This window comes from Macaca fascicularis, chromosome 3 (assembly GCF_037993035.2).
Source record: "Macaca fascicularis isolate 582-1 chromosome 3, T2T-MFA8v1.1".
Taxonomy (NCBI): domain Eukaryota; kingdom Metazoa; phylum Chordata; class Mammalia; order Primates; family Cercopithecidae; genus Macaca; species Macaca fascicularis.
The window spans coordinates 100899457-100926258 of NC_088377.1; the positions used below are offsets into that span (position 1 = coordinate 100899457).

Sequence of the window (26802 nt, forward strand, 5' to 3'; positions counted from 1 at the left end):
TTTTCTCTCAATCACCTCCGCACAAAGGAATTTTAATATTACATATAGACTGTATATCTGTTTATGTTCTATATAGGTATTTGTGCTTTATACATATAAATAGTAAGAGGTTTTTTTAAAGAACCAAATTTCTCCACTTTAGGGGTGATATTGCCCACTTTGAGAACTCATCGTCCCCTGATATCGTCATGACCTTCAGAATGCTTTTACATATATTCTCCCACCAGGAAGGTGGAAATGTATCTTTGCCTTCTTCTTATAGACAAGGAAGCTGCAGTTCAGAGTGTTAACTAATTTGCCCACAGTCCTGTACAGGGATAGCAGCAGATTCAGAGTTAAAACCCAATTCCTGATATCAGGGCCAGCACTCATTGCTCTATATTGTAATGATGACATAAAATCCAGGAGCCTGTTCTCTATTTTTTTTTTTTTTTACAGATTACCTACTTTAGCATTTCTGAAGCAAGCACTCCTCCCAAAATAATTCCCAACATGGTAATAAATAAAGAGAAGAAGTGCCTTATTAATGCTTGTCTTTGCTTTCAACTATTCTTTTTCAGAAAAGTTCTCTATTCCACATTAAAAATTCTTGAGCATGGCTTATAGTGTTTCCAACAGCTCTCATGCCAAGCCATCCTCCTGCCTGTCAGGGTTGTGCACCCAAGAGAATGTCTTTGTTCCATGGGCCAGAGCACATTCTGCCACTCTTCTCACACAGTCTTCATTTTTTCTTCTTGATGTTTTATAACGAAAATTTCCATACATACAAAAAGGTTGAAAGACTTTTACAGTAAACACCCATATATACATCATCTAGATTCTACAGCATTTTTACTATTCTTGCTTTATAGCATATATATTTTTTCATTCCTCTATCCATTCATCAATCCAACTTTAAAAACAACAGACTTCAGAGTTAACTGCAGATGTAGCACTCTTTCCTCAAAGGCGTTGGCATACAAATTATTAATCAGAATTCAAGAACATACAGGATGCTAATACCAGCCTTGTTCCTGAAATTAAAGTCAGTTTGGCTTCCATGTTCAGATGTTGCTACCAAATAAACAGATCCCACGCACCCCTTTAACTTCCTGTTGATGGAGCGCTGTGCCACCTTTGCTAACAGGCTTCCATGTCTTGATGGGGAGAAAGTGACCGTCAGAAAGCAGGTCAAAGAACACCTGCTTCTTGTAACTGCTTTGGCCTCTTTCATCAATTTATGCAAGTTAAACATGAAGGCCAAATCATCTCTCAAAATGGCTTGGGATCAAATTCATCCTAAATTCCAAGGCTGAAACTCCTTATTTTCCCCCACTAACATTTATGTAGTACTTGGGAGATGGTAGAAATTAAAGACCAATGCTTCTGATATATAAATGTCAGGCATGGTTCTAAGTGCTTTATATATATTAACCCAGTCTTTTTTTCTTTCTTTCTTTTTCTTTTTCTTTTTTTTTTTTTTATGGAGTCTTGCTCTGTCTCCAGGCTGGAGTGCAGTGGTGCGATCTCAGCTCACTGCAACCTCTGCCTCCTGGGTTTAAGCGATTCTCCTGCTTCAGCCTCCTGAGTAGCTGGGACTACAGGCATGTGCCACCACACCCAGCTAATTTTTTTAATATTTTCAACAGAGACGGGGTTTCACCATGTTGGCCAGGATGGTCTCAATCTCCTGACCTCGTGATCTGCCTGCCTCGGCCTCCCAAAGTGCTGGGATTACAGGCATGAGCCACTGTGCCTGGCCTAACTCACTCTTTAAAGTTACTTTTAGCGTAAGACCAGGGGTCAGCAAACTTTTTTCTAGCAAGGGCTATAAAGTAAATATTTTAGGCTTGGGATCATATAGTTTCTGTCTCAAGTACTCAGCTCTGCCATGGTAGCATGAAAGCAGCCATAGACAATATATAACAGAATGAGTAATTGCTGTGTTCTAATAAAACTTTATTTACCAAAACAGTCTCCAGGATATAGCTGACCAACGCCTATGCTAGACTAAAAAGCATGAGGGTCCATTCTCCAAAAACCAGTTTCAGGACATCTTATTGTTAGCTCAAAACACAGAGCTTGCCAATGCCTCAAAGGCCTTTTTATTTAATGGTGGGTCAAATCATTCCTTGTTCATGCTCTTTCATCTTTTAATGCAGTTGGAGAAGAGAATCATTAATTTTTAAGCTACGGCATACTGATGCCAACTTAAGATATCACAATGAACTGAGACAGAAAATGGCGAATTACATTTTTAAGCAACTGAGACTAATGAAACACTAAGGAGTCTGAGCTGCATCCTTGAATTGAAAGGTGTTGATGAAGCATCATTAAGCCTGGTGTTTGAGAAGCCATGGAACCCTGAGAACCATGACAGAGCAAAGGACAACCAGAGTAGTGTAATTACAGACTTGGTAGAAATACCCAGGGAGATCCAAGAACATTCATCAAACAATCGATGCGTAATTACCTAGAAGGATGCAAGGTGCTGGATGGCAACCAAATATGCCTTTGTTGGGCTGTGCCAAGGCTATTTAATTTCTTTCCACAGAAGATGGGGAAATGACACTGGCCATGTAAATAAGGAGGAAGAAAAAGATACCATCATTGAAGCAAAGTTTGCTATTCTGTCCAACCAGACAGAGACGTGGTGTACTTAGAGCTAATGTCAAGTGAGATTGTGATTTGCTAAAGGACATAGCCAAAGAAGATTATTACCAATGGCTCAGTCAGCATCAGCCAGATGCCAGGCAAGTGGTAGACTGAGGCAAGGAGGTGGGCCTGGGAGAGCACCTGCTCTGGACTGGCTTTTATTAGCAAATTCGTTATCTAAAATCCTGAACTGAGAAATGCTCATTAAGCACACAGAGGATGGACTGACTGAAGAAACTAGCATCTTGGAAAACAAATGCAATTAAAGCATTTCTGACATATGATAATGAATTTAGTATTTTCATTGAGGCAAGAGTCCATTAAAAGCAGGAGGAAATCTAGCAAGGATTTGTGCATAGCCACAGATAAGGAAAACACCTAAAAGATCCCAAAAGAGCTGGAATTCATCATAGTATATGCTGAATATGAATGAACATGAATCCTCATATTAAGACTGAATTTGAGGCGGGGCATGGTGGCTCACGCTTGTGATCCCAGCACTTTGGGAGGGTGAGGCAGATGGATCATCTGAGGTCAGGAGTTTCAGACCAGCCTGGCCAACATGGTGAAACCCTGTCACTACTAAAAATAAAAAAATTAGCCAGGCACGGTGACAGATGCCTGTAATCCCAGCTACTAGGGAGGCTGAGGCAGGAGGCTTGAACTTGGCAGGCACAGGTTGCAGTGAGTCGAGATCATGCTACTACACTCCAGCCTGGGCAATAGAGTGAGACTCTGTCTCAAAGAAACAAACAAACAAAAAACCCTGAATTTGAAATAGCTTTGTTAATTAGTAACACAAACATAACATTAGAAGTATAATACCAGAAAACAGAGGGTAGAGGTAGGAGATCAGGCTTAATCAAGTACTGACCCCACCCTTACAAGCAGGATTCACATTTGGTCTCTGCAGCATAAGAGAGTATAGGAAACTTTGAAATAGCAAAGAAGAAAGACAAAATATTTTTAAAGGGTGGAAAATAACATCTAGGAGGAAGTACATCTGGGAAAAATAAAGAAGGCTATGGGTGCCTACACTGAAATCCATGAATAGTCTAGCACAAGTGCTGAGCAAATAGCAAGCATTACCAGGAGGCAAGAGCATCTTGAGTCTTCTATCCTTAGGGATTAGGAAGGATGAAATAGAAAGCAGAGAGAAGCAAGCACAGTCCTTAGAACAGTAGTTCTCACACCTGAAGGGGCATCAGAATCCCGTGAAAAGCTCGCTGAAACACAGATTGCTGGGCCCCATCTCCAGGGTTTGTAATTCAGGACATGTGGGATGGACCTGAGAACCTGCATTTCTCACCTGTTCCCAGCTGATGCTGGGATCACACTCTGTGACTCACTGGATTAGCAGCCCAGCCATGGATATGAACTGTCTGGGTTGGAATCTGGCCTTTGCCCCTCTTGTGCTTCCTGTCTCATTTCCTCCTGTGTAAAGTGAGAGGGATAACAAGCCCCATGGGATTGTGGTGGGAGTAGCATCTGTAAAAACTATGAAGCCAGTGCTCAGGGCACAGGAAGTACTCCTTATGTGATAGCTGTCATTTCTGTTAAAAGACTGACAATGAGTAAATAATTAGGTAATATCATTCAGTGTAGTCATATTAAAATTGAGGCTGTCTGAGATTGCATCATCCACATTTTTTCCAACAGAAAGCAGAATCAAGGTCAGAAATCTACGTCCAAGCCTCTCAGTGCTCGGTTGGACAGGCCACACTCCAGTAGGAGACACAGCTTATCTGGAGCCAAGTATAACCTGCCTTCATCAGCTTTATTTCTCAGTTACAGTTTAACCAGGTGAGCAAAAAGTGAAGCATGTCTTTAAATCCTCACTATAGCTCCAGCATTATGCACCTGCTCCTTTTCCTGGGGAACCCTGGTTACACCCCAAAACTTGTGGGACCTGACCTCTGAGTCACAGAGCAGACTTAATATGGGGCTGCTGTAGGTAGCAACTCCTATGGAGGTGTGACATTTACGCTGTGTTTGGATGAGTAAGGCTGGTGTTACAAAAGCCAGTGTCTCCGCATAACCACTGTGTCTCAGTTTGGATCCCCTCTCACTACCACCACCTGAGATCAATGAGTAATGGGATCTTGGGTTCCAGCTGTCATAGGCTAGAGGAAGATGGCAGAACACATGTTGTAATACATGATGCTATGTTATTCTTTTTTTCTAAAACAATGAACAATACCACATAGTATTCCAACTCTAGTAATTAAGGGAATACACATTTTCAACGGAGATGTTAAGAAATAAAAATCAGCCAGGCGTGGTGGCTCACGCCCGTAATCCCAGCACTTTGGGAGGCCAAGGAGGGCGGATCACTTGAGGTCAGGAGTTCGAGATCAACTCGGCCAACATGGTGAAACCCTGTCTCTACTAAAAATACAAAAATTAGCTGGGCATAGTGGGCACCTGTAATCCCAGCTACTCGGGAGTCTGAGGCAGGAGAATGGCTTGAACCCAGGAGGTGGAGGTTGCAGTGAGCCGAGATCATGCCATTGCACTCCAGCCTGGGCGACAGAGCAAGACTCCGTCCAATAAGAGAGAAATAAAAGAAAAGAGAAGAGAAGAGAAGAGAAAAAAGAAATAAAAATCACCCAGAGAGATTAAAGAATCTTCTCCAGAAACTTTGCCTATTATCAATCACTGTTTAATTTCCCATTTATCCTCCTCATTCTACTTTTACCTCATCTTATGTCTTGGCATACGCACTGTTCTCTGGTGGCCCTCTCCAGCTCACCTCACCTGCTCCCCTTGGCTCTGAACTCCGTAACAGCTTGGTCTCAACAGCCCTTACCCAGTGCTTATGATTTCACCTTGGAAATGTCTAAATATGTTTAGGTGCACACTTGCGGGGTCTGTATTATTTTAGAAGAAGTTCAAAGTATTCCAAAGAGAGTGAATTTGGGGGCAGGGGGAGTATGCATTTTGGTAGCTCACAGTACTTGTCAATAAAAAAGAAAGTTTTTAGTTTTTTTTTTTTTTTTAAAGCAGAAAACATTTGGTTCTATCTTTAGGGGAAAAAAAATCATATGTCAAAATTTTGTTTCTAACATTGGTTTTACTAGATTTTTCTCCTGTACTACATCAAGTCTAAACCCAAAGCAAGTCCAGTTCGGAACAAAACTCCATCAAGAAAAAGGGCAGACGGCATTAGTGAGTGAGGTGACAGCCTGGAAGAATAACGATGGGAAAGTCCTTCATTCTTGACTGTGTCGACATTAAGGGGGAAAAAAGAGACAAGTGGAGAAAGCCTAGGATGAAAAGAATAGGAATATTTTTTTCTGCAAGGGAAGAAATAGCCTTCTGATTACTACACATAAAGCCAATTAAAAGGTAATGAGATTGATTTTTATTTGTGGCTTGTAGAATCAATCTCATTACTTTAAGATGTCTTATCTCACTACCTTATTTTACCTTCCAGTGAATTGTATTCATTTTTTAAACAATGCTTTAAGTGTTCCTACCCTCTTTTATGCATTTTCTTTGCTGGTTTTTGGTGTTCTAAATATCTACTGCTTTTACTCTTTTCTATCTTTATTTCTAAAAACTGTTCCTGTAAGCCTTCAAAAGCATTCCATTTCTTCATTATGCTTTTTAAAATTGTATTAATCATATCTAGACTTCACAATCTTGTAGCTTGAGGGCATTTATCTTGCCTTAGGCATGTCTGGAAGATCTTAACAAGCCATATTGATTGACCGTATCATTTTCAACTAACTCAATACATTTTGAATCACAGATTTTAAGTGAATTCTGAGGGATTTTCTACTATTCCACAGTTCTTTCCCTTTTCTTCTTTTATTTATTGAAATAAATGTTTTAAAACAAAGTACATTTGGCGGAATGTGAAAACTCTACTGATTTAAGACATCTCGACAAAAGAACTTCTGCTTATTTAGTGTAGGCTTGAGGTAATTTTAGGGGAACTTAACTTTCAATGAGTCACACAAGTAAATCTTGCCATTTTGGCCTTTTGGAGAGGCCAAGAAGAAACTTAGATTAGTCCAGGAAAAAATTTTAGTCTGTGTTTAAGTTAGTACCTTAACAACTGCCAAAAGTCTAGCTCACTACCCTAATAACAGCATTGAGTAAATCTGATATGCTATTAGTAATAGTTTGAGAATCCCAAATTCCTTATGCTAGCAATCGCTACCCTTTTTTTCATCATTTTGAAAACTACTTATTTATTTACTGATTCCCCACTGTTGCTTGGCTATGCTCACTGCTAAGGATATACCTATGATTAAGACTGATGAAGTCTCTGGAGCTTGTATTGGAGAGACATATACAAGCAACAATCAAATATGTTAAGAAAGTGTATCAGAGAGTATATGAAGTGCCACAGACACAATAAACAAGGCGATATGACAGAGAAGCTCCAAGGGTTGGGGAGGTGCTACTTTTTTATGGAGTTTAGGAAGGGCCTCTTATTATGTGAAATTTGACCTGAAACCTAGATGTGCAGAGAACCTGGGTCTGAGAATTTCAGGCAAAGGGCAAGTGCAAAGGCCCAGTAATAGCGACAGTGGTTTTTTCTTGTTCTTTCTGTTCTTTTCTTTTCTTGTTTTTAATGAATGGGAATAGAATTTAGTGGAGCTAAAAGGCAGTGCACTTGGAGAAGAATGATACAGACAGGGCAGTGACAGATGCAGGAGACAAACTATGGCTCATAGGCACGGCAAGAAATTTGCTTTTATTCTAAGAGGAACAGAAAGCTATTGAAGGGTCCAATTTGTATTTAACAATGATGATTTGGGCTCCTGTCTGGTGACTGGAGTGTGTGCGTATGTGTACATATGAGCTGCAGGGAACCTGCGAAGAGTGGAAGCAGGGGGATCAGGTGGGAGGTTCCTTATCTGCAATGAAATCCAGGCAAGAAATGACAATGGCCCAAACCACTCAACATTCATGGGGATAGAGTACAGTGGACAATGCAAGATATATTTGGAGATAGACTTGATGCTAAGAATGGAGGAGAAAGGGGTGAGAGTAGGGAAGGGAGAAGTACAGGTGTCTGAAGTTAGGTGCCATCCAATGGAGCAGGGCCTAGTTCTATTCTGAACATGAGGCTGGTGGTGGCCTGTGAGACAGCGACCTGAGGAGGTCCAGTGGACAGGTGGATAGAGGTGTCTGGAGCCCCGGGTAGAGGTCTTGGCTAGAGAAACAAATTTGAGAGTCAATATTCCATACAGTTTGTGACAGACAACCCAGGCACACATTTGGTAACTAATAAATGCTTATGATGTGACTGAGTGATAGTTGACAGAAAAAGCAGTGAGAATTCTGCATACGGGAAGATGTTTTGCATCTGTTGGCATGGAGTGTTGAGGAAATGCCAGCAGAGCACCAGGTGCTGCGGCTGCTCAATAAATACTAATTTGCAGTGGTAAAGCTTCAAGAAAGCAATGAACTGTTATTTCAGGACCTGACCCTGCCTGGCTTAATTGGCGCCAGAGCTGTTGTTCAGCTGCTTATACCTTCTGTTCTTCATCCTCAGTATCTTTTTTCCTGGTGGCTTAATTCCTGCCCTGGGCATCTTGCTTTCTTCTTGATCACTGCCTCTTACCCTTACATTCAGAGCACACTGTCATCACTTTGACTCTGTCCCTAATGACCAGCTCAGAGCCTGTTCTTCACAGGTTTCTGACTCTGCCATGAATCATGAACAATAACTGAGTACCCATTATGCAGCAGGCACCATATTGGACACTTGACCCACATATGCCATTTCTAGCAACCCTGCAAAGTAGGTGCTTATCCTTGGGTTAGGCCTTAATCTCCCTGAGAGAGTAAGTGGTTGGCTCTGTGTCAGGTAGCTAGAAAGTGGTGGAGCAAGAAGTCAAAACAAGTCCAAGCTGACTCTGCAGCTGAGCTCCCTGCTTTCCTGGATTCGATAAGTATGTGGATTTTGCCTGCTGAATCAGTCCGTACCCTTGACTCACCCAGCTCCCTAGCAAATTCTACTAGGTAGTTGGTATCTGTTTATAACCACCATGTATCAAGGCAGACTGGCCTACGTCTATACCCTAGAGGGACAGTGTTCCACATCTCTATAATTGCACACTTTGCTTGGTGCTCTAATGTGGGTATTTATCATGTGGAACTGGCAGGTCCTAACCTGGGAGAGGCCCATAGCCCAGGAAGGTATGAGTCATCAGAGAAACAACAGAGATTGAATATACTGGAGCTACCACGCTAGGGACCAGGGAAGAGTAGCTGGGAGGAGATGGATTGAAGACCAAGAAAAAGGGCCCAGAGCTGTGTAGAAGAGGAATATGTGGGCTCTTAGCTAAGGGATGAGATATAACAGGAAAACGTACATAGAAAAAAATAACTCATTGTTTTAAACAGCCTTTACTGCTTTATGTAAATGTGTAAATAAAGCTTCAATCTCCCTGGCCACAAACTCACACAGAAAGGCTTTCTGTCTTCATTAGGCATGTCTCCCAAGCATGGAGGTGTGTTACAAGACAACAAGACGTATGACTAAACACCATCTGTAGTAGGGGAAACTGTTTCACCATCATGCAAGAGAAAGTGGTGCCTTCACTTGCAGGAGGTCAGCTGCTGTGAGGCTTGGGAATTTGGGCAGTAATTATCTGCAGATAACATCAAACTGGAGGACAAACTAGAGAACAAAGGGAACTGAAGCTACTCCCGCAGACACTCATCTGAGCAGCACTTGTTCTTCAGGCAAACTTGACCTGTTACTATCTGACACCTGCCTGGCTGGATGGGCCCCATGCTGCCTGCTGAGGCAAGGGAGCTGATGAATCTCCATTTCACGTTAGGTTTCGTGGCAGAAACGGGATATGGAATTCTAGAGGAAAGCAAGCATTGACCAGACATCCCTCACTAAGATATCAAATTGGTAAGGTCAAAAGGTGAAGAGCATGGTTTAACAGGCAGACAAGAGGGGAAAGAAGAGACATGGACATCATATCCTTTAGTCACAGCAGATGGTGATGGCACTGCAACAGCAAACAGATACGCAGTGGACCCTCAGCCCGCTGGATGGCAGAAGAGTTTCAGCGGAACTCTACGGAGAGTCTGTACAAGGATAATCCGAATCGCCTACCTCCACTGCTAACACTCCACCTGCCTTAAGGGACAACTGACATGGTTCCAAGGATTTTGAGAAACTGAGAGATGTTCTCTCTCTCTCTCTCTCTCTCTCTCTCTGTCTGTCTGTTTCACACACACACACACACACACACACACACACACACACACACACACACTATACAGAGACAAAATCTTAAATATATATTTAATTACATTATACTTTTGTTGTCTTTTATTATAATATTCAAAATGCCAATAGCCAAGTCCTTTGCTATATTCCCCACAGCTCAAATAGAGTAGGCTCTCCATATATATTTACAGAATAAACAGATAAATGAATGACTATTTGCTATCTGTTTGCATTTCAAGTTCTGGTGCCTGACCTTGCCTAGTGTCTTTTTATTAATGCCCCTAGATAGAGTCTTTAGTTGTATTCTAATTTTACAAATATTTTTTTCATTGAGACATTTAAATTCCTCTACTTCCTTACACAAGGCAATAATTTTTCTGATGGAGAAACACTCAATAAAAAGCAGGAGTGAAGGAAACTTTAGCAACTTTTGTCTTAATTTGCACTGAGAACACTCTTATTTAGTGCATCTCATTCAAAAATTTGTATTTATCCTATTTTTATCTCATTTGAAAAAAATATTGAATATTATTGGATTTGGTTATTGAATAACAAATATTATTGAATATATTATTTGAATATATTGACCCCAGAGTTAAGACAAGATCAGAGTACGAAATAAATGGAACTCATCCTGGATTTTTCCTTAAGCACCAGATATTTCCTCCTCTCCAGTCATATGGCTGGGGTGAGAAAGTCTACTGTGTCCTAAAATTGAGATGACCTGATGAATTTCATTGCCCTTCAACAGATGTAAAACTTTACATAGAAAAATGTATTAAACCATGATAACTTGGCTCTGAGTATGGGTATGCATGGACATAAGTCTTTGAAACAGGTTCAAAACCTGATCCAAAAAGTACTAATGTTCAAGAGTGAATCTCAAGAGTGTTGGAATTGGAGTCTTTCCCTCCTGATGAGGCATGCATGGCACTTTAAAAGCTATCCGCAGCTCTCTATCTAATCCCAGTGATGACAAAAATAAGCAAGGACCCAGGGGTCTTTGATTTGAAGGATATTAAGTATGCTATTAAAGAAACTGATCAGAATAAAAACAGAAAATAGAGCCTTAGTCCTGCCTTTCAAATCTTGCTGGCATCCCACACTCAGAGAACTGATTAGTGAATTAAGGAAAGTTAGAATTAAAACCTCATCACTTTTTTGTCAGCCTTTATTATTTTAAAATGTCATGTAAATATGACCAAGCATAAAGATTTACTAACTATGGGCACTGAAAATACCCAGAGGTTTATTATTCCCTGTACTTTCTCTACTGTAAGCATTTCATCATAAAAAATGCTAAAAGAATCTAAAGGATATTAACAAAGAAAACATCCAGAATACACATTTTTTGGTGTTTACAAAGGTTGTTTAATTTGTCTCGGTAATGGTTAAAAATAGGAGACATCTGAATCCAAGTTGGTTTGTTAGTATTTTTAAAATAATGTCTGATGTCAAAATATAGATTATGAAGATGTTAAATTTTTCGACACTCTAACAAACGTTAATAGAAATCAACTCCCAGGAAACCTGAAATCCCTCCACTCTCTATGTAGTGCTGACAATTCATCATATTTAACAAGGTGTATTGGAAATAGCTGAGTACTGACCTCCCGAGGACAAATGATTCTCTTGGGACGAGGTGCCTCTTGCTGTAACTGATATACTGCCAAAAAAAAAAAAAAAAAGACAGAGAGAGAGAAATAATTAGAATTAGAATACCGCAACACATATCAACATGCCTTCAAATATTTCCACCTAAGTACACCTCGAGAATTGCAAATATAAAAAAACAAGAGAATACAGGCACATTTTTTAGACTGGATAAAGTCAGATCATTTATATGGAAATTAGTCATTGTGAATATAAACTTGCAAGATTGATTTTTTTATTCTTATAAGGCCAATTTAGTTTCATAATTGTTACTGGCATTGTTCATTTTATGGCTTTCTTGGAAGACCAAATGTGGCCAAAATTATTTTGACTATTTTAAAGATGAAATTCTACTTGTGAGTAACTAGTAAGATCATATAATAGGATTCCTGAATTTAAATGCCGATGTCTCTTGACATACCAGGAAAAGAACTGGCATTTTAAGAGGAGTGTGATTCTCTGAGATGTTAGCTATGTACAAAGATATAACTGATTCTGAGTGAGTGAAACACCAAGCCATTTCTCGCTCTTTTCTCCCTCCATTTTTGCCCTGTCTATCACACTGTGAATTCTCATCCATTTGATGACTTTCCATCCACTGTCATTCCTCTTTCCTGGGTGCTTTCTCATCTTAAATAATAATAACTCCTTCCTAACCTCATTTAAAGACAGACTTTCAGTCTTAGGCATGGAGGAAAGCAGGTCACTGTATATAAAGCAATCTATCAGACAATTATTGGTGATTTTTCAGAATATAATGAGTGATTTTTCTGCTGCTCAGCTAGTCTGCTTATTTCTGCTAAAGGGAAAAACTATCCTAAGCAGGTACCTTTGGATTCTACTTCCGTGAAAATACAGGTTGGAAAAAAAAAAAAAGTTGATGTTATCTTCAGAATCCTGAAGAGGAAAGAATTAATTTTAAATGGAATAAATCTACAAAAAGTTTTAAAAAACTAGATCTGACAAAGTCTTCCTAGAAAATGTAATAAGCAAAACTTTCCGATCTATTTTTAGGTCTAAAAATAAAAAAATGTAATTGAAGGGCAGGTGATTATATGGAAACACAGATAAAAACGATGGAATATATTTTGTACTTATGGCTCCCCATTGTCTTTGGCTGAACGTGGTTATTTTCTTACCTAATTAGTGTAAACTACCCGGTTTTAGCACAGATAAGGAGCTATCTAACCCTCTATACATTTTGAAATGTACCACATTTCTAGGTATAGGTCACCCACACTAATGTGTCACCTAAGGATGACTGTAGTCATCTGTGAAAGGAAAACAGAGTTCAACATAACCCTTTAGCTCAGGACACCAAAAATGACAGACAGATAAAAAGAAGGCTTCTACACACCTGCCTCCCTATAGAGAAAGAGCTTTCAGAGCCCAGTGAACCAATACATGGAAAGTGGAACTAGGTGGAGGAAAGATGAATGGCCTTGCACGTGAGATCATCAACCAATTGACACTGCTGTTCACTTTGTGCTATCTCTTTCCATTGGCTTCCATGGCACCACCCTCCTGGTCTTCCTCCTTTGATCCTGGCTACCTCTTTCCTATGCATGTTGCTGCTCCTCCTCCTCCTCTACCTGTCCACTGACCATAGGAGACCCAAGGCTTACCTTAGACCCTCTTCAGGTCTCATTCTCTTTCTTCTCCCTAGGGAATCTCCTCTAACTCTAACACTTCATTTATCTCCTACACACAAAGGCGCCCACATTTCAGCTCAGAACCCTCCTCTAAGCTCCAGGATGTATACCTTACTTCCTACAGATTCCTCCTGACTTTCTCAAAAGAAAAGGGACCTCAACTTCAATATGTCAAAAGTTGAACTCAAGATCTTTTCCTCCAAATCTAGGCTTCTGGGAATTCTGATATCAGTGAAGGAGCCCATTATTCATCCTATTTCTCTAGCCACTAGCATCCTAGAAGTTGTTCATCACACCTCAGATGGTCAGTTCATCAACAGACCTGTCACGTTTGCTTTGAAACATCTCCAAAGTCTGTCGACTCCTCTTCATCACTATCATTAACACCCTACTCCAAGCTCTGGACTCTTCCCATCCTGCAGCCTGTTTTTTCCCTGGTGGCTAGAATGACTGTTTTAAAACAAGACCATGTCACTCCCCTTACATGCCCTCACATTGCTCTCAGAGGAAGATCAAATGCCCCACATGCTTTTGCCTGTCTCCTTCTACAGTATTACCATGTGCCATGCTCTCTGCTCAGCCAAGTTTGTTTCCTCCCCTTTCCCTAAATATGCAGTGCTCCCTTCAACCACAGGGCCTTTGCATATGCTATTCCTTCTGTCTATGACATCTTCTTCTACTGCTTCTCTACCTCTTGTTATCTGCCCCTTATCATCATGTCCTTAGTTCAAATATCAACTTCATGGAGGAGTCCTTCTTGACATCTCTCACACCAGATCCAAAGACATCACCCTAGTCTATGCTCTTACAATCCCCTGTACTTTCCTTTATATAACTTATCAACAATTATAGTTCTGTATTTATTGGTGTGAGTTCCAAAAACAATGGTCTCTCCCTGCATGTTGTAAGTCCCACCATGAAGCAAGGCATCATGTTTGTTTTTGCTTGTCTTGTATCCTCAGGTTTTGTCGAGGTGCTATGGATATAAATATAAATAAAACACAGCCTCTACTTTCAAGAACCCTATCAGCTTTAGTGAGAGGCCCAAATGTTTTTATGAAATAGTATAGTAAGTACAGGGCTGGCAAGGATCATCTTTTCAAGACTTGGTTTACCAATCTTTGTTAGAAGGAAATAGTTAAATTAACTATGGTACGTCTTCTGATGGATACCATGCCCCTGTAATAAGGACTGAGAAAGCTCTCTATGCACTGACCTGGATCGATACCCTTGACATTCTGTTAAGCAAAAAGAGCAAGGTAAAATACACACACACACAACCATAAATACATAGAATACACATTCATTTTAAGAAAGGGAGTAAAATAATAATGTATATTCAGTTTTGTTTACATCTGTATAAAGAAACTCTGGAAGGAACAAGAAAGAAAGAAAAGCATTTACCTTCAGGGGATAAAAAGAAAGACAAGGACAGGAGTGGAACAAAGATTCCTCAATGTACACTTTATGTTGTTTTGAGTTTTGAATCATATGTATTGCTTATTCAAAAGAAAAAGCTATAAGAGATAAGGTCAGAGAAGGCTACTTTTAATACATGAGGAAGAGTTGGCCAATCAAAGACAGAGAAACAGTTGTGGACATTCCTCTGGCTACCCCAGTATAGCTCATGCCCTCCTTAATCACCAGGGAGGCTACATGGAATTCCTTTATTCCTCTGGAATCACTCCCAAAACTACTAAGCTGCTTTTTAGCAGGATGTTACTGCTAATGAGCATGCAATGGCCATCTCCTAAAATCGCAGAGGAATTGCAGAATTCACATTCAGAGAATCCTGCCCACTCTTCTCTTCCCATTGTCAATGCTTCTAGAAGCCAACAGTGACATATGGCTGAAATGGCTTTGTGAATACCATTTTTAATGGAGGTGGCAAAGGAAGCATACCTGTTATAAAAGAGAAGCATTTTTAGCTAAGTGCTCCTTTGCAATTCTTACAAGCAAATATGCGAGCATCTGCTATATGCCAGATACCACAGTTAGCATTATGTGGAGGCTTTCAGAATGAATGGAGAGTCTGGGAGAAGAGAAGGGCACCAGCATACCAAGTGCCTGCCATGTGTCAGGAATAACATGTATTAAATCTTCTTAAGGAACCAGAAAAAATAACTTTGTGTCATTATCATTCTGGATAGGGGATGAGGAACAGTGCAGAGAAGTTAAATATTTGCTCCAGGGCAGGGCATAGAGCTAAAATACATCCTTTTGATTCCAAAGCCCCTGGTTTGATTGTTGGTCTATTTTTTTTTAAGAGATGGGGCCTCACTATGTTGCCCAGGCTGGAATCAAACTCTTGGGTTCAAACAGTCCCCCTGTCTCCACCTCCCAAGTAGCTGCGAATACAGATGGGTGCCATCAACCCTGCTTCCCTGGTTTATATCTCCCATGCCTCAGGGCTTTTGCAGTTACTGTTCCTTCCATCTGGATTACTCACTCCCAAGATATACACACGGCTCACTCTCTCCCTTCATTCAAATATCTGCTTAAATCTCACCTTATCAGGGAGGTCTTCCCTGACTTGCCTGTATAAAATTCCACCCTATCCCTCTGTTCCCTTACATAGTTTTAAGTTTCTTCACAGCACTCATCATCATTAACACAATTAATAAACAAGACATAAATATAGTGTTTATTTATTTTGTGTACCATCTCCCTTAACTAAAATGTAAACTCTTTGAGGACAGGGACGTTGTTCCGTGCACTGCAGAATCCCCAGCATCTAGAACAGTGCTTGGCACATAGTAGATGGTGGTGGTGGTGTTGTTGCTGTTGTTGTTTGAGACGGAGGCTCGCTCTGTTGCCCAGGCTAGAGTGCAGTGGCACAATCTCGGCTCACTGCAACCTCCACTTCCTGGGTTCAAGCGATTCTCCTGCCTCAGCCTCCCAAGTAGCTGGGACTATAGGCACGCATCACCATGCCTGGCTAATTTTTGTGTTTTTGTAGAGATGGGGTTTCACCATATTGGTCAGGCTGGTCTCGAACTCCTGACCTCAAGTGATCCACCCGCCTCGACCTCCCAAAGCACTGGGATTACAGGCGTGAGCCAGCATGCTCAGCCTTGTAGTACATGTTTAATGCATATGTGTCCCTTTATTCCCCTTTAATCAGCCCAATACTACTAAGCTGCTTTTTAGCAGAATGTTACTGACAGTGTGTGTAGCAGGAGTCAAAGGGGCCATCTCCTAGAACCACAGAGTTCTAGATCTAAGAAGGACTATAGAATTCACAGTGAGAGAATCCTATTCACTATTCTCTTCCCATTATTAATGCCTCTGAAACCAACAGTGATATGTGGGACACCATGGGGAACTAGACCCTGAAGCTCACACTTTAGGCTTCACACTTGTGACTGAAGTGGCTTTGTGAACGTATTTTTAATTATTTGGTGAATGAACAGACTGTATCTAACGACCCATGGGTCACAATCTGTGCCTTCGAAGAGACGCCAGTGATGGGGGACATGCATAGAGACACAAAACCAAGGTGGGCCAAGTGCTTTAATGGGGGAAGAGGAGGAAGCTATTCTATTTACTCAAGAGGTCAGAACATCTTCCCAAGGGAAGAGGCAGGGAGCTCTCCTTAAGGATTAGAAGGGTTCTGCAGGTAGAGAAGAGAGAAGGTTACAGATAGAGGAAAGAGGAACTGCAGGGAAAGGAAATGATGAGCTGACTGGTCAGCAAGAGGCCAGTGTGGCTGCTGAGCCAGGGTGTGGAATGTGTGAGAAGGCCATGTGGGGCTGGACCTTGAATGACATGCTGGGGACTGTCACTGTCCTCCTGTCTGTAACAAAGGGACAGTCACATGTTTGAGCAAAAGCCATGATCTACTCTGTTTAAAAATATTGGTAACAGGGATAAGGTTATTCAGAAGAATAAATGCTGCCCTTTTCTGGGCACAGACCATGTGCCAGGCACATTATATGCATCTTCTTACTTCATCTTCCCAAAAAGCTTCCAAGGTAACTGTTATTCCCCTCACTAATAAGGTAGCACAGTTGCCTACCAGCTTTGAAGATTCTCAAGGTCACGCAGATCATAAGATGAAATCAAGATTCATAGTCTCGATTTCCAAAACCCAAAGCCTGTAGTTTTCAGCCTGAGCCAGTGGTTGCCTAACTAGATGGTGGAGAGGGCCCATGAGGAGCTGCTCACATTAGAATCTCCGAGGAGTTGTTATAAAATAATACAGATTCCCAGACTCCATCTCTGGCAATGCTTACTCTCCCAGTCTGGCCAGAGGCCCCTAAATCTGTTCTTTTTAAAGCTCTTCAAGAGACTTATGCACATCTAGAAGTAGGAGCCACTGTCCTTTGCCTTGCTGAAAGAGGGATCAGACATGGGGACACTGGAGACAAGCAAGCAAGAGAGAACAGTGTTTCACTGGTACACAGATGAGGTTGTGAAAGTGTGAGTTAAGATAACACTGGTGCAATTGCAGATGTGAAGGTGAGTTGATGGTCTCAGAGATTCAAAAGAGAATTGACAAGACTGGTTTACAAAGTGAATGGAAGGAGGGACCCTGAGCAACTGAGAGATTGAGATGCTACTACACAAATAAAGGATGCAGGTGATGGAACATTTCTGGACAGTTCCTCTCCTATAATCAACAGGCTAAATCCCACAGCTGCATTCTCTAGGGACCCTCTGAGCTTTAGCAAAGAAAAATTTGGTAATTCACCAATCTCACAACCAACAAAGAACAATCCCAGCCAGGGGCGACTTGGAGGAGGGAAGAGGGAAAGCAAACCCCAGAAGCGAGGGACTGCCACCTCTCTCTCCTGGTCCCTCGGCAGCAGACATCATTATTTGATGACTTATTTCTCAATGAGCAGGTCTCAGAATCTGCAAACCCCTGTTCTATGCTGTTCCAAACAACAGAAGTTAGCAAGTAGGCACAGAAGCCTATTTGCCATCTGGGTTACCTAGCTGGCTATAAAGATAATGAGATGACAATCAATGACCATGGCAGCCATATAAAAATAGGCCCAATCTCTTCTCTTAGCTTCAAATGAGAGCCTGCCCATCATTTTCAAGGTTAGCTATAGCAGAACAAACATCCATGAAAAAAATCTCTGAGGCAGAGTTTAATATAACTGAAATTTTTCACATAATCTGAAAACGTTGCTTCTTGAATTTTCCTTGTTCAACAAACACATTTCACAAGTCACATGCAATAATGTATGTCTATTCTTGGGTGGTCTGTGAGCTGAGAGGTGATGTGATGGAATTGCTTTTGCAGCAATGTCCCACATATGTGCCAGGAATTCCCAGCCCCGGGCCCTCTGCCGCACACCAGAGAATTCTTAGCACCAGAGTAAGCTGTTTGGCAGGGGTGGCAGTCACTGGGGAACACGGAGATAGAGCTCCCTAACTCCCCAAGAAACCCAAAGCAGATTGAGAAATTGAGAGCTCACTGACAGACTGTTTTACTTTTTCTTCAGTAAGAAAACTTGACTCACTCTGGGAACAGAAACAGACTGCTAATGGGTGAAAGCCCACAGCCTGGGTGGCCTTGAAGCCCAGACCAGCTCCACCAGCTCCTAAGAGATCCAGCAGGGATGGCTTCTAACAGTCTACTTCTTTCTTTCTAAGGAGGGTATATGGACCCAGGAGCTGAATCCAGCCACTTGGCCATGACACTGAGCCAGTATGACCCTGTTCACTGCTCATGTCATCCCAGTTTTCATGGGAAAACCTTATGCGCAGGGAATTATAGGTACTTTAGATGTTTTCTTTGGCTCAAATTCACCCTCCAGCCTGCCACGGGAAGGCCTTGCCTTGCTAACAGAATGTCAAGTCTTTTCTTTTTTTTTTTTTTTTTTTTTTTTTTTGAGATGGGGTTTCACTCTTGTTGCCCAGGCTGGAGTGCAATGGCACGATCTCGGCTAACCGCAACTTCCACCTCCCAGGTTCAAGGATTCTCCTGCCTCAGCCTCCTGAGTATCTGGGATTACAGGCATGCACCACCATGACCGGCTAATTTTGTATTTTCAGTAGAGACAGGGTTTCTTCATATTGGTCAGGCTGGTCTCGAACTCCCAACCTCAGGTGATCCGCCTGCCTTGGCCTCCCAAAGTGCTGGGATTACAGGTGTGAGCCACTGCACCCAGCCAGAACGTCAAGTCTTAATGGGGATTTAATTATCTTGTCTAATGGCACTGTGAAAAACCTCTAGGAGGAGATGACAGTTGCCCACACACTGAGGGGTTTCAGGCATAAGTGTGTATAAGAGAAACCTGTAGGGTTTGATACATTGCACATCCCCCCACTTTTCTGATCCAGAGATCTGTGGTAAGGCTGAGGAAAAATTATCATAAATATTCTTCCCAAGTGATTCTGATGCTGGGATTCTGTAGATCAGGGTTCTGAGGCTCTAAACTTCATATCTGTAAAACAGGCACAAGCTATGCCTGCGTGACCTGCTGCCCAGGGGAGCCTCCAGGGAGAGCTGTCAGCCACTGCATCTGCTGCCTAATTGGCACTTGGCCTCTTAAGAAAGAAAATCTTTCAGAGCATAATCATGGTGGTTGGCTTTTGAACTTGCCTGCTCGAGGCAAAAAGTTTATACAGTTCTGGCTTAACATTTAGAATGTAGCTTTATTATTATTTTTAAGTGAACGTGAAAGTAGCTTTTCTTTTAGAGCATTGAAACCAAAGCTTTCTCGGTGACTTCATCAATGTTTCTTGTGTTCAGTCTTGAGACTTAAGAATTAGCTGCAGATGTATGGTACTTTGGGACAAGATTATTCTATGGAAACAGTTCAGTGAGCCATGAAGTTAGCTTCTAAGAAAAGCAAAGGAGCAGAGAGGGCAGGGACTTAAAGGCCATCATGTGGCATCATGGTTCCTTGAGTCAACAGCGATCTTATCCATCTTTGTGGCCCAACTCTAAGCACAGTGTCTGGCTTAAGGCAGAGACTTAATATGCATTTGTTGAATGAAGGAGTGAAATTAATGAACACTATAATTTATATAAAATATTGAGAGAACTGATTTCTTTTTTTTTTTTTTTAATTTATTTATTATTATTATACTTTAAGTTGTAGGGTACATGTGCATAACGTGCAGGTTTGTTACATATGTATACTTGTGCCATGTTGCTGTGCTGCACCCATCAAGTCGTCATTTACATCAGGTATAACTCCCAATGCAATCCCTCCCCCCTCCCCCCTCCCCATGATAGGCCCCGGTGTGTGATGTTCCCCTTCCTGAGTCCGAGTGATCTCATTGGAGAACTGATTTCTTACTCTTACTCTTCTAAATTTCTTAGCCAGATATTTATGGTTGCCTTCCCAGCATCCATTTTCATCTTCCTGCTTCCAATATTACTCCAAATTTTCCAATCATGTTATACAGGGTTATATGGGGTTGATCCTTTCCCGAATTCCAGTGGTGAGTCCTGATTGGTTTAGGGCAGTCAGCACATCCCTGACCACAGTGATAGAGTCAGAAATGGGTAACCTAGGTCAATTAGGACTGAGACTCAATTCTGAGACTTTGTTAGATGTGTCAAGAAAGCAGACTGTCCCTTTGCCTGTTGCTTTTGGATAAGAAAGCCACTGCCCTGATATTGTTGATAGTTACAGGGGGATCCCAAGGGAAGAACATAGTAAGAGTAGAGTCAAATCTAGGAAAGCAGAGCCAAGAAAGGAAGAAATACACATTGGATTTTGGTAATGTCATTTGAGTTGCTGGAACAGTCATGTCTGAAGTCAGTGCCTCTGGACTTTTGGCTTAAGTCAATCAATGTGATTGAGAGTAGTATTCTGTTGCTTGCAGCCAAGAATAAAACTCAGAAACTGCTTCTTAAAATGAATCATTAGAAATGGACTAATTTTCTTTTCTTTTTAAAGTAAAGTTTTTTTAGAGACAGGGTCTCGCTGTTGCACAGGCTGGAGTGCAATGGTATGATCATAGCTCCCTATAGCCTCAAACTCCTGGGCTCAAGTGATGCTCCCACCTTAGCCTTTTCGAGTAGCTAGGACTACAAGGCATGCCACCATGCCTGGTTAAGACAAATTTTCTTGTAGGAATAATGCCATACTTGGGGCTAGTGCTTCATAACAAGAATTTGACATTAAATAAGTCAAAGTTATGGCCAAAAAAGGTCAACGAAAACAAGGATATAGCTACTTACTTGTCTAATCATTGCAAATAATAAATTTTTAAACCAAGTCCTATGCTATGGCAAAAAATATACTGTATCTAGTAAATATATGACAGAATTGATAGTACCGAAAACTGCTAGAGTTTAAAAAAGTGTGTGATGGAAGAATATGGATTCCATACATGATATGATAATGAGTTAGACATCAGTATCTAAAATTAACCTCTCAAAGGATAATCTGTGAACATTTCAAAGAGAAAGGCTTGGAAATTCCTGGGGTTCAGAACGGGTTTACCAACAGTTTGTTTAAAATAAGACAAATTCAATATTCTGATAGCTTTGTTGGACTTTCATATCAGGAAAATGATACCATTTTAGCATACTTGGATTTTTTAAAAAGCATCTCATGAAGGCCCTCAGATTCCTTCTCCTAGTCATCCTTCAAGACCCACATGCAAATTTGACTTCTATAGTCTTCTTTCCCAGGAGATAGAAGAGTAGCGTTTTGTTACCAGAATTCATTTGCATTTTAAGTTTATTGGTTTACATCTGTCTCCTTGACTAGACTGTACATTGGAGGAAAGTATAAGCCACACTTTATTCATTGTTGATTTCTAACACTTATCCTCTGACATTTAGAATGTATTTGCTGAAAGATTAAATGAATGGATGATATTCTTGGGAAAAACATGGAGTAGTATGAGCTTGATAATTCATATGTGGTCTAACACCCAAACTCAAATAATTCATGGATCCAGGATGACCAAAAGAGAATTCTTCCTCACTGGTGGTCTGTAGGGCTTTGGTCGACACGTTTTTGATGCCATGGATGGCATACTCCCCTCACTTTCAGAGATCTACATCACTAGATGCTCTCAAATGGAGCCTGGATGACTATTAGTTGGATATAATAAAGAGGAACTTTTGCAAGTAAAGTTTTATGATTATACAGAAAATTTTTTTAAAAACACAACTTGGTTAGATCCAAAAATCAAATTTAAAACCAATACAGAAGGGTTAAAATTGATATTGTTAACATTAAGTAGCAAAGATTTTCCAGCTTCCTCAAGACATAGAAGTACTTTTAAGAGACGTTATCGGGTGGCCCAAGGTCTCTTAAAAGAAGGCAAAATGAATTTCAGCCAATGCCATCTTTTCGCTTCAGCAAAGCTCTCTGTGGTGGCATTCTCTCAACAAATATTTATTGGGTCATTAATGTATGCAAGGCCATGTGTGAGCCAGTGTGCAAAGCACAGGAAGCCATGGAACACCCAATGCCTCTCACTACAGATATTCTGTCGATTTACTGTCAGAGCTCTTCACACTCCATTAGGAAACAAACAAACAAAAACATCCAATTACTAAGTCATTAGCACGGCCTTTCAAAATAGAAGATCGGAATGCAGAGCATTAGACTGGAAGGGCCCTTAGAGACCCAGCACAGCCCCATTATTTCACAGATGGAAGAACGGACTTATGTAACGAAGAACAAGGTGCCTCTGTATGTGCTGACAAGGAGAGATAAAAACAAGATGTTTGTGAAGTGAAACAAGCAAGCTGAAAGACATAGCGTAAAGCCATTTTTACACAACAACAACGAAAATGCTTAACATGAAGCACGTGCTTTTAAACAATCAGAAGGATCTGCCTCCCCAAATTCACAGAGTTCAGCAACTGGCAAAGGGGAGAGTGAACTGGAATATGGGGTGGGGAATTTGTGGATGTTGGAAATTTTTACTCTCAGTTTTACATATTTCCCTAACGTCTGTCTTTTATGTAGCTTTGTATTGCTTTTGTAACAAATACATACATATATATTTATGTGTGTGTGTGTGGCTGTGTGTATGTATATGTTATATATCGATATATAATATGTGTGTATGTGTGTGTATACATGCACTTATGTATATATAAGATTTTGAATAGAATGGACAAGTCTTGGACACACGCAGGCTGTGGGTTCCACTCAGAACGCTACCCCACTACTTTTTGTGAATACTTCACCAAGTTACTTAGCCTCCCTGAGCCATGGTTTCCTTACATGTGAAATAGAGATAATAACAGTCCCCATAGGCCTGGTATGGTGGCTGATGCCTGAAATCCCAGCAATTTGGGAGGCCAAGGTTGGTGGATTGTCTCAGTTCAGGGGTTCAAAACCACCCTGGGCAACATGGCAAAACCCATCTCTAATAAAAATAGAAAAAATTATCTGGGTGTGGCGGCGTCTGTAACAGTCCCACATACTTGGGAGGCTGAGGGTGTAGGATCACCTGAGCCCGGGAGGTGGAGGTTGCAGTGAGCTGAGACTGTGCCACTGCACACCAGCCTGGGTGACAGAGCGAGACCCTGTCTCAAAAAAATAAATAAAAAAAAAATGGTACCCATCTTTGAGAGCTATGGTAAGAATTCAGGACTTGGCTGCTTGGTGCGGTGGCCAGCACAGGGCAGGTTCTTGATGGGGAGTGGTAACCCTGGCAGCTTTATTAGGAATGCTAATGACGATGGCAGAACTGGAGCCTGAGCCAGGACCTGCGTCCCCTGGCTCTGGACACAGTGGGCTCCTCCTACCACAGTCCTGCCCTCTGTCACTGGGGAGTTCCCGAGTCAAGCATATAGTACTAAGGAAAGAGAAGACAAGACTTAGGTGATGACAGCCACCTGCCTTCATGAGGGGAGCTAGGCGGGTGACTGATGATCAGGCAGGATCTGTTTCTAAGAGTCACCCTTGGTGACCAAACATGGTTCTTTACTATCTGTTCATTTTTCAGTGGTTGATGTCACATAATATTTTATCCTTAGAATGATTGGCCAAAAACATAATTCACAGAAATCAACACATTCTCACTTGCTAATCAACGGTATAAAAAAATAAATAAAAATAAAGCCCCAAACTGAAAGGCAGAGAGTCAGAAAGTCCACCTGTCTTCCAAGCATTTCTGAAATGGGCCACAGCTGGTTCTTGGAGCCCCTGGTAAGAGGAGGCGGCTCAGTTAATCCTCTCTGACTAATCTTTTTCCTCAGTGGAAAGAAAGATTTGAGTTTTCAACGCTGTGAGGTGGGAACACTTGTGTGCACCACATCGCTGGCAAGAATTGTTCAAAAAGGCTGGCCTGCTAAAGACTTCTGGGGAGATTTTCATTTCAGGTACTCACGGTATGATTTCCATATTGGAGGCTGGTATTCTTCAGCATCTAGAATAAAAAAAAAAAAAGAAATCCATCATCAGTCTGAACGTCAAGCTGTCAACGTGTGTCTTCTCTGGAGGAACAACAGTCTGTCTGCAGTACTTGCATGTGGGTCTCGGGGGGACTCTCTTCTCATTGAGGGGGCAGTTCCAGGCACAGGGGAGGGGATGTGCATGGAAACCTTGTGGACTCAGCACCACTTTCTTCAGCTCACGTACTGTGGCAGATCAATTGCTTAACAATTTTCATAGAGCCCAGTAAATCAAAAAAGATTTTTAAAGCAATTAACTTGATTGTACCCTCTAGTAATCCTTTCAAATGGTATTTACTTAACTTGGCATAGTAAACATATAATTTATCTCACAGTTTCCAATCAGACCTTTAGCCCATTTATTAAGACTTGAGGGCAAGACGCAAAGCGGCAAGTATGTGGTATTAAATCTGTAGAGTTGTGCAACTCAACCAACTGAACTCCTAAAATACTCGATCTGACAGCAGAGACACTGATGATTCCATTGGAATTGCATTATCTCCTTGAATTAACTCCAATGTGTGACTTAGAAAATTTCCACAAACCTCTCAGCAATCAGAAATGTCAGACTGACAGAGTTACAACAAAGTGGAGAGGCTGAAATTGTTATTCCTCCATCTAGGAAACAGACAATGAGAGAAAACCTGCTTGTTCAGTCAACTCAACCATCCCAATGCTGACAGCTGAATTTATAATTCTGATGCAGTTGTTAGAGTCCTCCTGCACTCACAGCTATAAGGCCTTGGGAAACCATGCTCTAACTCAAATAGGAGGAAAAAAAATCCTTTTTTGCCAAACTACAGAATGTTGATGTGGGGGAACCTTGAGAGTTTTCTAGTTCAGCACCTTTAGATATGGAAACTCTGTTCTCGTCATCCTCTACCTCTGGTGCACCACACAGCCTGCCCTTAGACTACCCTTGTCCTTGTGTTCCTGTCCTGTTAAACGTTTCTTGAGACGGAGTCTCATTCTGTTACCCAGGCTGGAGTGCAGTGGCATGATCTCGGTTCACTGCAACCTTCACATCCTGGGTTCAAGCAATCCTCCTGCCTCAGCCTCCCGAGTAGCTGGGATTACAGGCACGTGTCACCACACCCAGCCAATTTTTTATATTTTTTGGTAGAGGTGGGGTTTTGCCATGTTGGCCAGGCTGGTCTTGAACTCCTGACCTCAAGTGATCCACCTGCCTCGGCCTCCTGAAGTGCTGGGATTACAGGCAGGAGCCACTGCACCCGGCTCCATTAGACTTTTCTGACCTCACTCATGAAGTAAGGTGGTTTGAGGATGTTTTTTCCACCTGAGAAACAAATAGGCTCTTCATAAATAAAAACTAATTCAAGGGTAGTATTCTTCCCCAAATCCTACTCACTTGTGCAGCTTAAATTGAATTCTTTCACAATTATTACCTTGCTCTCTGGGGCCCACCATATCACAGGGCTCAACTAAATGTCTCTCATGCTCATTTCATACAAACAAATTTGTGTTGTTAGGACTGAATTGTCAAGAACCTACAGAGGGATAGTCGGCCACCTAGGCACACACACAGTCAGTGCATTAGTGATGGTTTACCATGTTATTCAAACTGGGTTTTGCTAAATCAATGTGTTCATTAACTCTGAATATTTTTGTCAAAGTAAGAGAACAGTGTCTTATAATAGTGAGACTTTAACCCAACCAATTAATTTCATCCCATAGGTGACATAAATCAATTTCAATGGGTTAACATGAGTGTTTGTTTATAAAGAGCATTCAAATAAAATTAACCAAGTTGCTGAGTTTACAAAACAAATTCTAGTCCCATTCATACAATGCCCCCTCATCAGAAATGCCAGGCCCTTTGTTTTTGCTTTTTGCTTTTTTGTTTTGTTTGTTTGTTTGTTTTTTGAGACAGTCTCACTCTGTTGCTCAGGCTGAAGTGCAGTGGCATGATCTTAGCTCACTGCAACCTCCGCCTCCTAGGTTCAGGCAATTCTCCTGCCTTAGCCTCCCAAGTAGCTGGGATTACAGGTATGTGCCACCACACCCAGCTAATTTTTGTATTTTTAGTAGAGATGGGGTTTCACCATATTGGCCAGGCTGCTCTTGAATTCCTGACCTCAAGTGATCAACCTGCCTCAGCCTCCCCAAGTGCTGGCATTACAGGCAGGAGCCAACGTGCCCCAGTTCTCTATGTTAAAATGTTGAAGGCATCTTCAAAAATATTTTTTCAAAGACAAATAGATACACACATACACATACACACACACACACACGATAGATTACACAGAAATGCAAATCCCTGAGATGCCACCTACTCAAAGCTGTAATGTCTTGTT

At 41.3% G+C, this 26802-nt stretch overlaps 1 protein-coding gene across 2 annotated transcripts in view; it reads right to left on the reverse strand.

The window, feature by feature from the left end:
- CHN2 (chimerin 2) overlaps positions 1 to 26802 on the reverse strand; it is a 315435-nt gene that overhangs the window by 135044 nt on the left and 153589 nt on the right. For both annotated transcript variants that reach the window (XM_005549902.4, XM_045387632.3), the window contains 2 exons: positions 24424 to 24462; positions 11455 to 11510 (listed from right to left, as the gene is read on the reverse strand). In XM_005549902.4, the coding sequence (XP_005549959.1) occupies positions 11455 to 11510; positions 24424 to 24462 (95 nt within the window). The remainder of the gene's footprint in view (positions 1 to 11454; positions 11511 to 24423; positions 24463 to 26802) is intronic.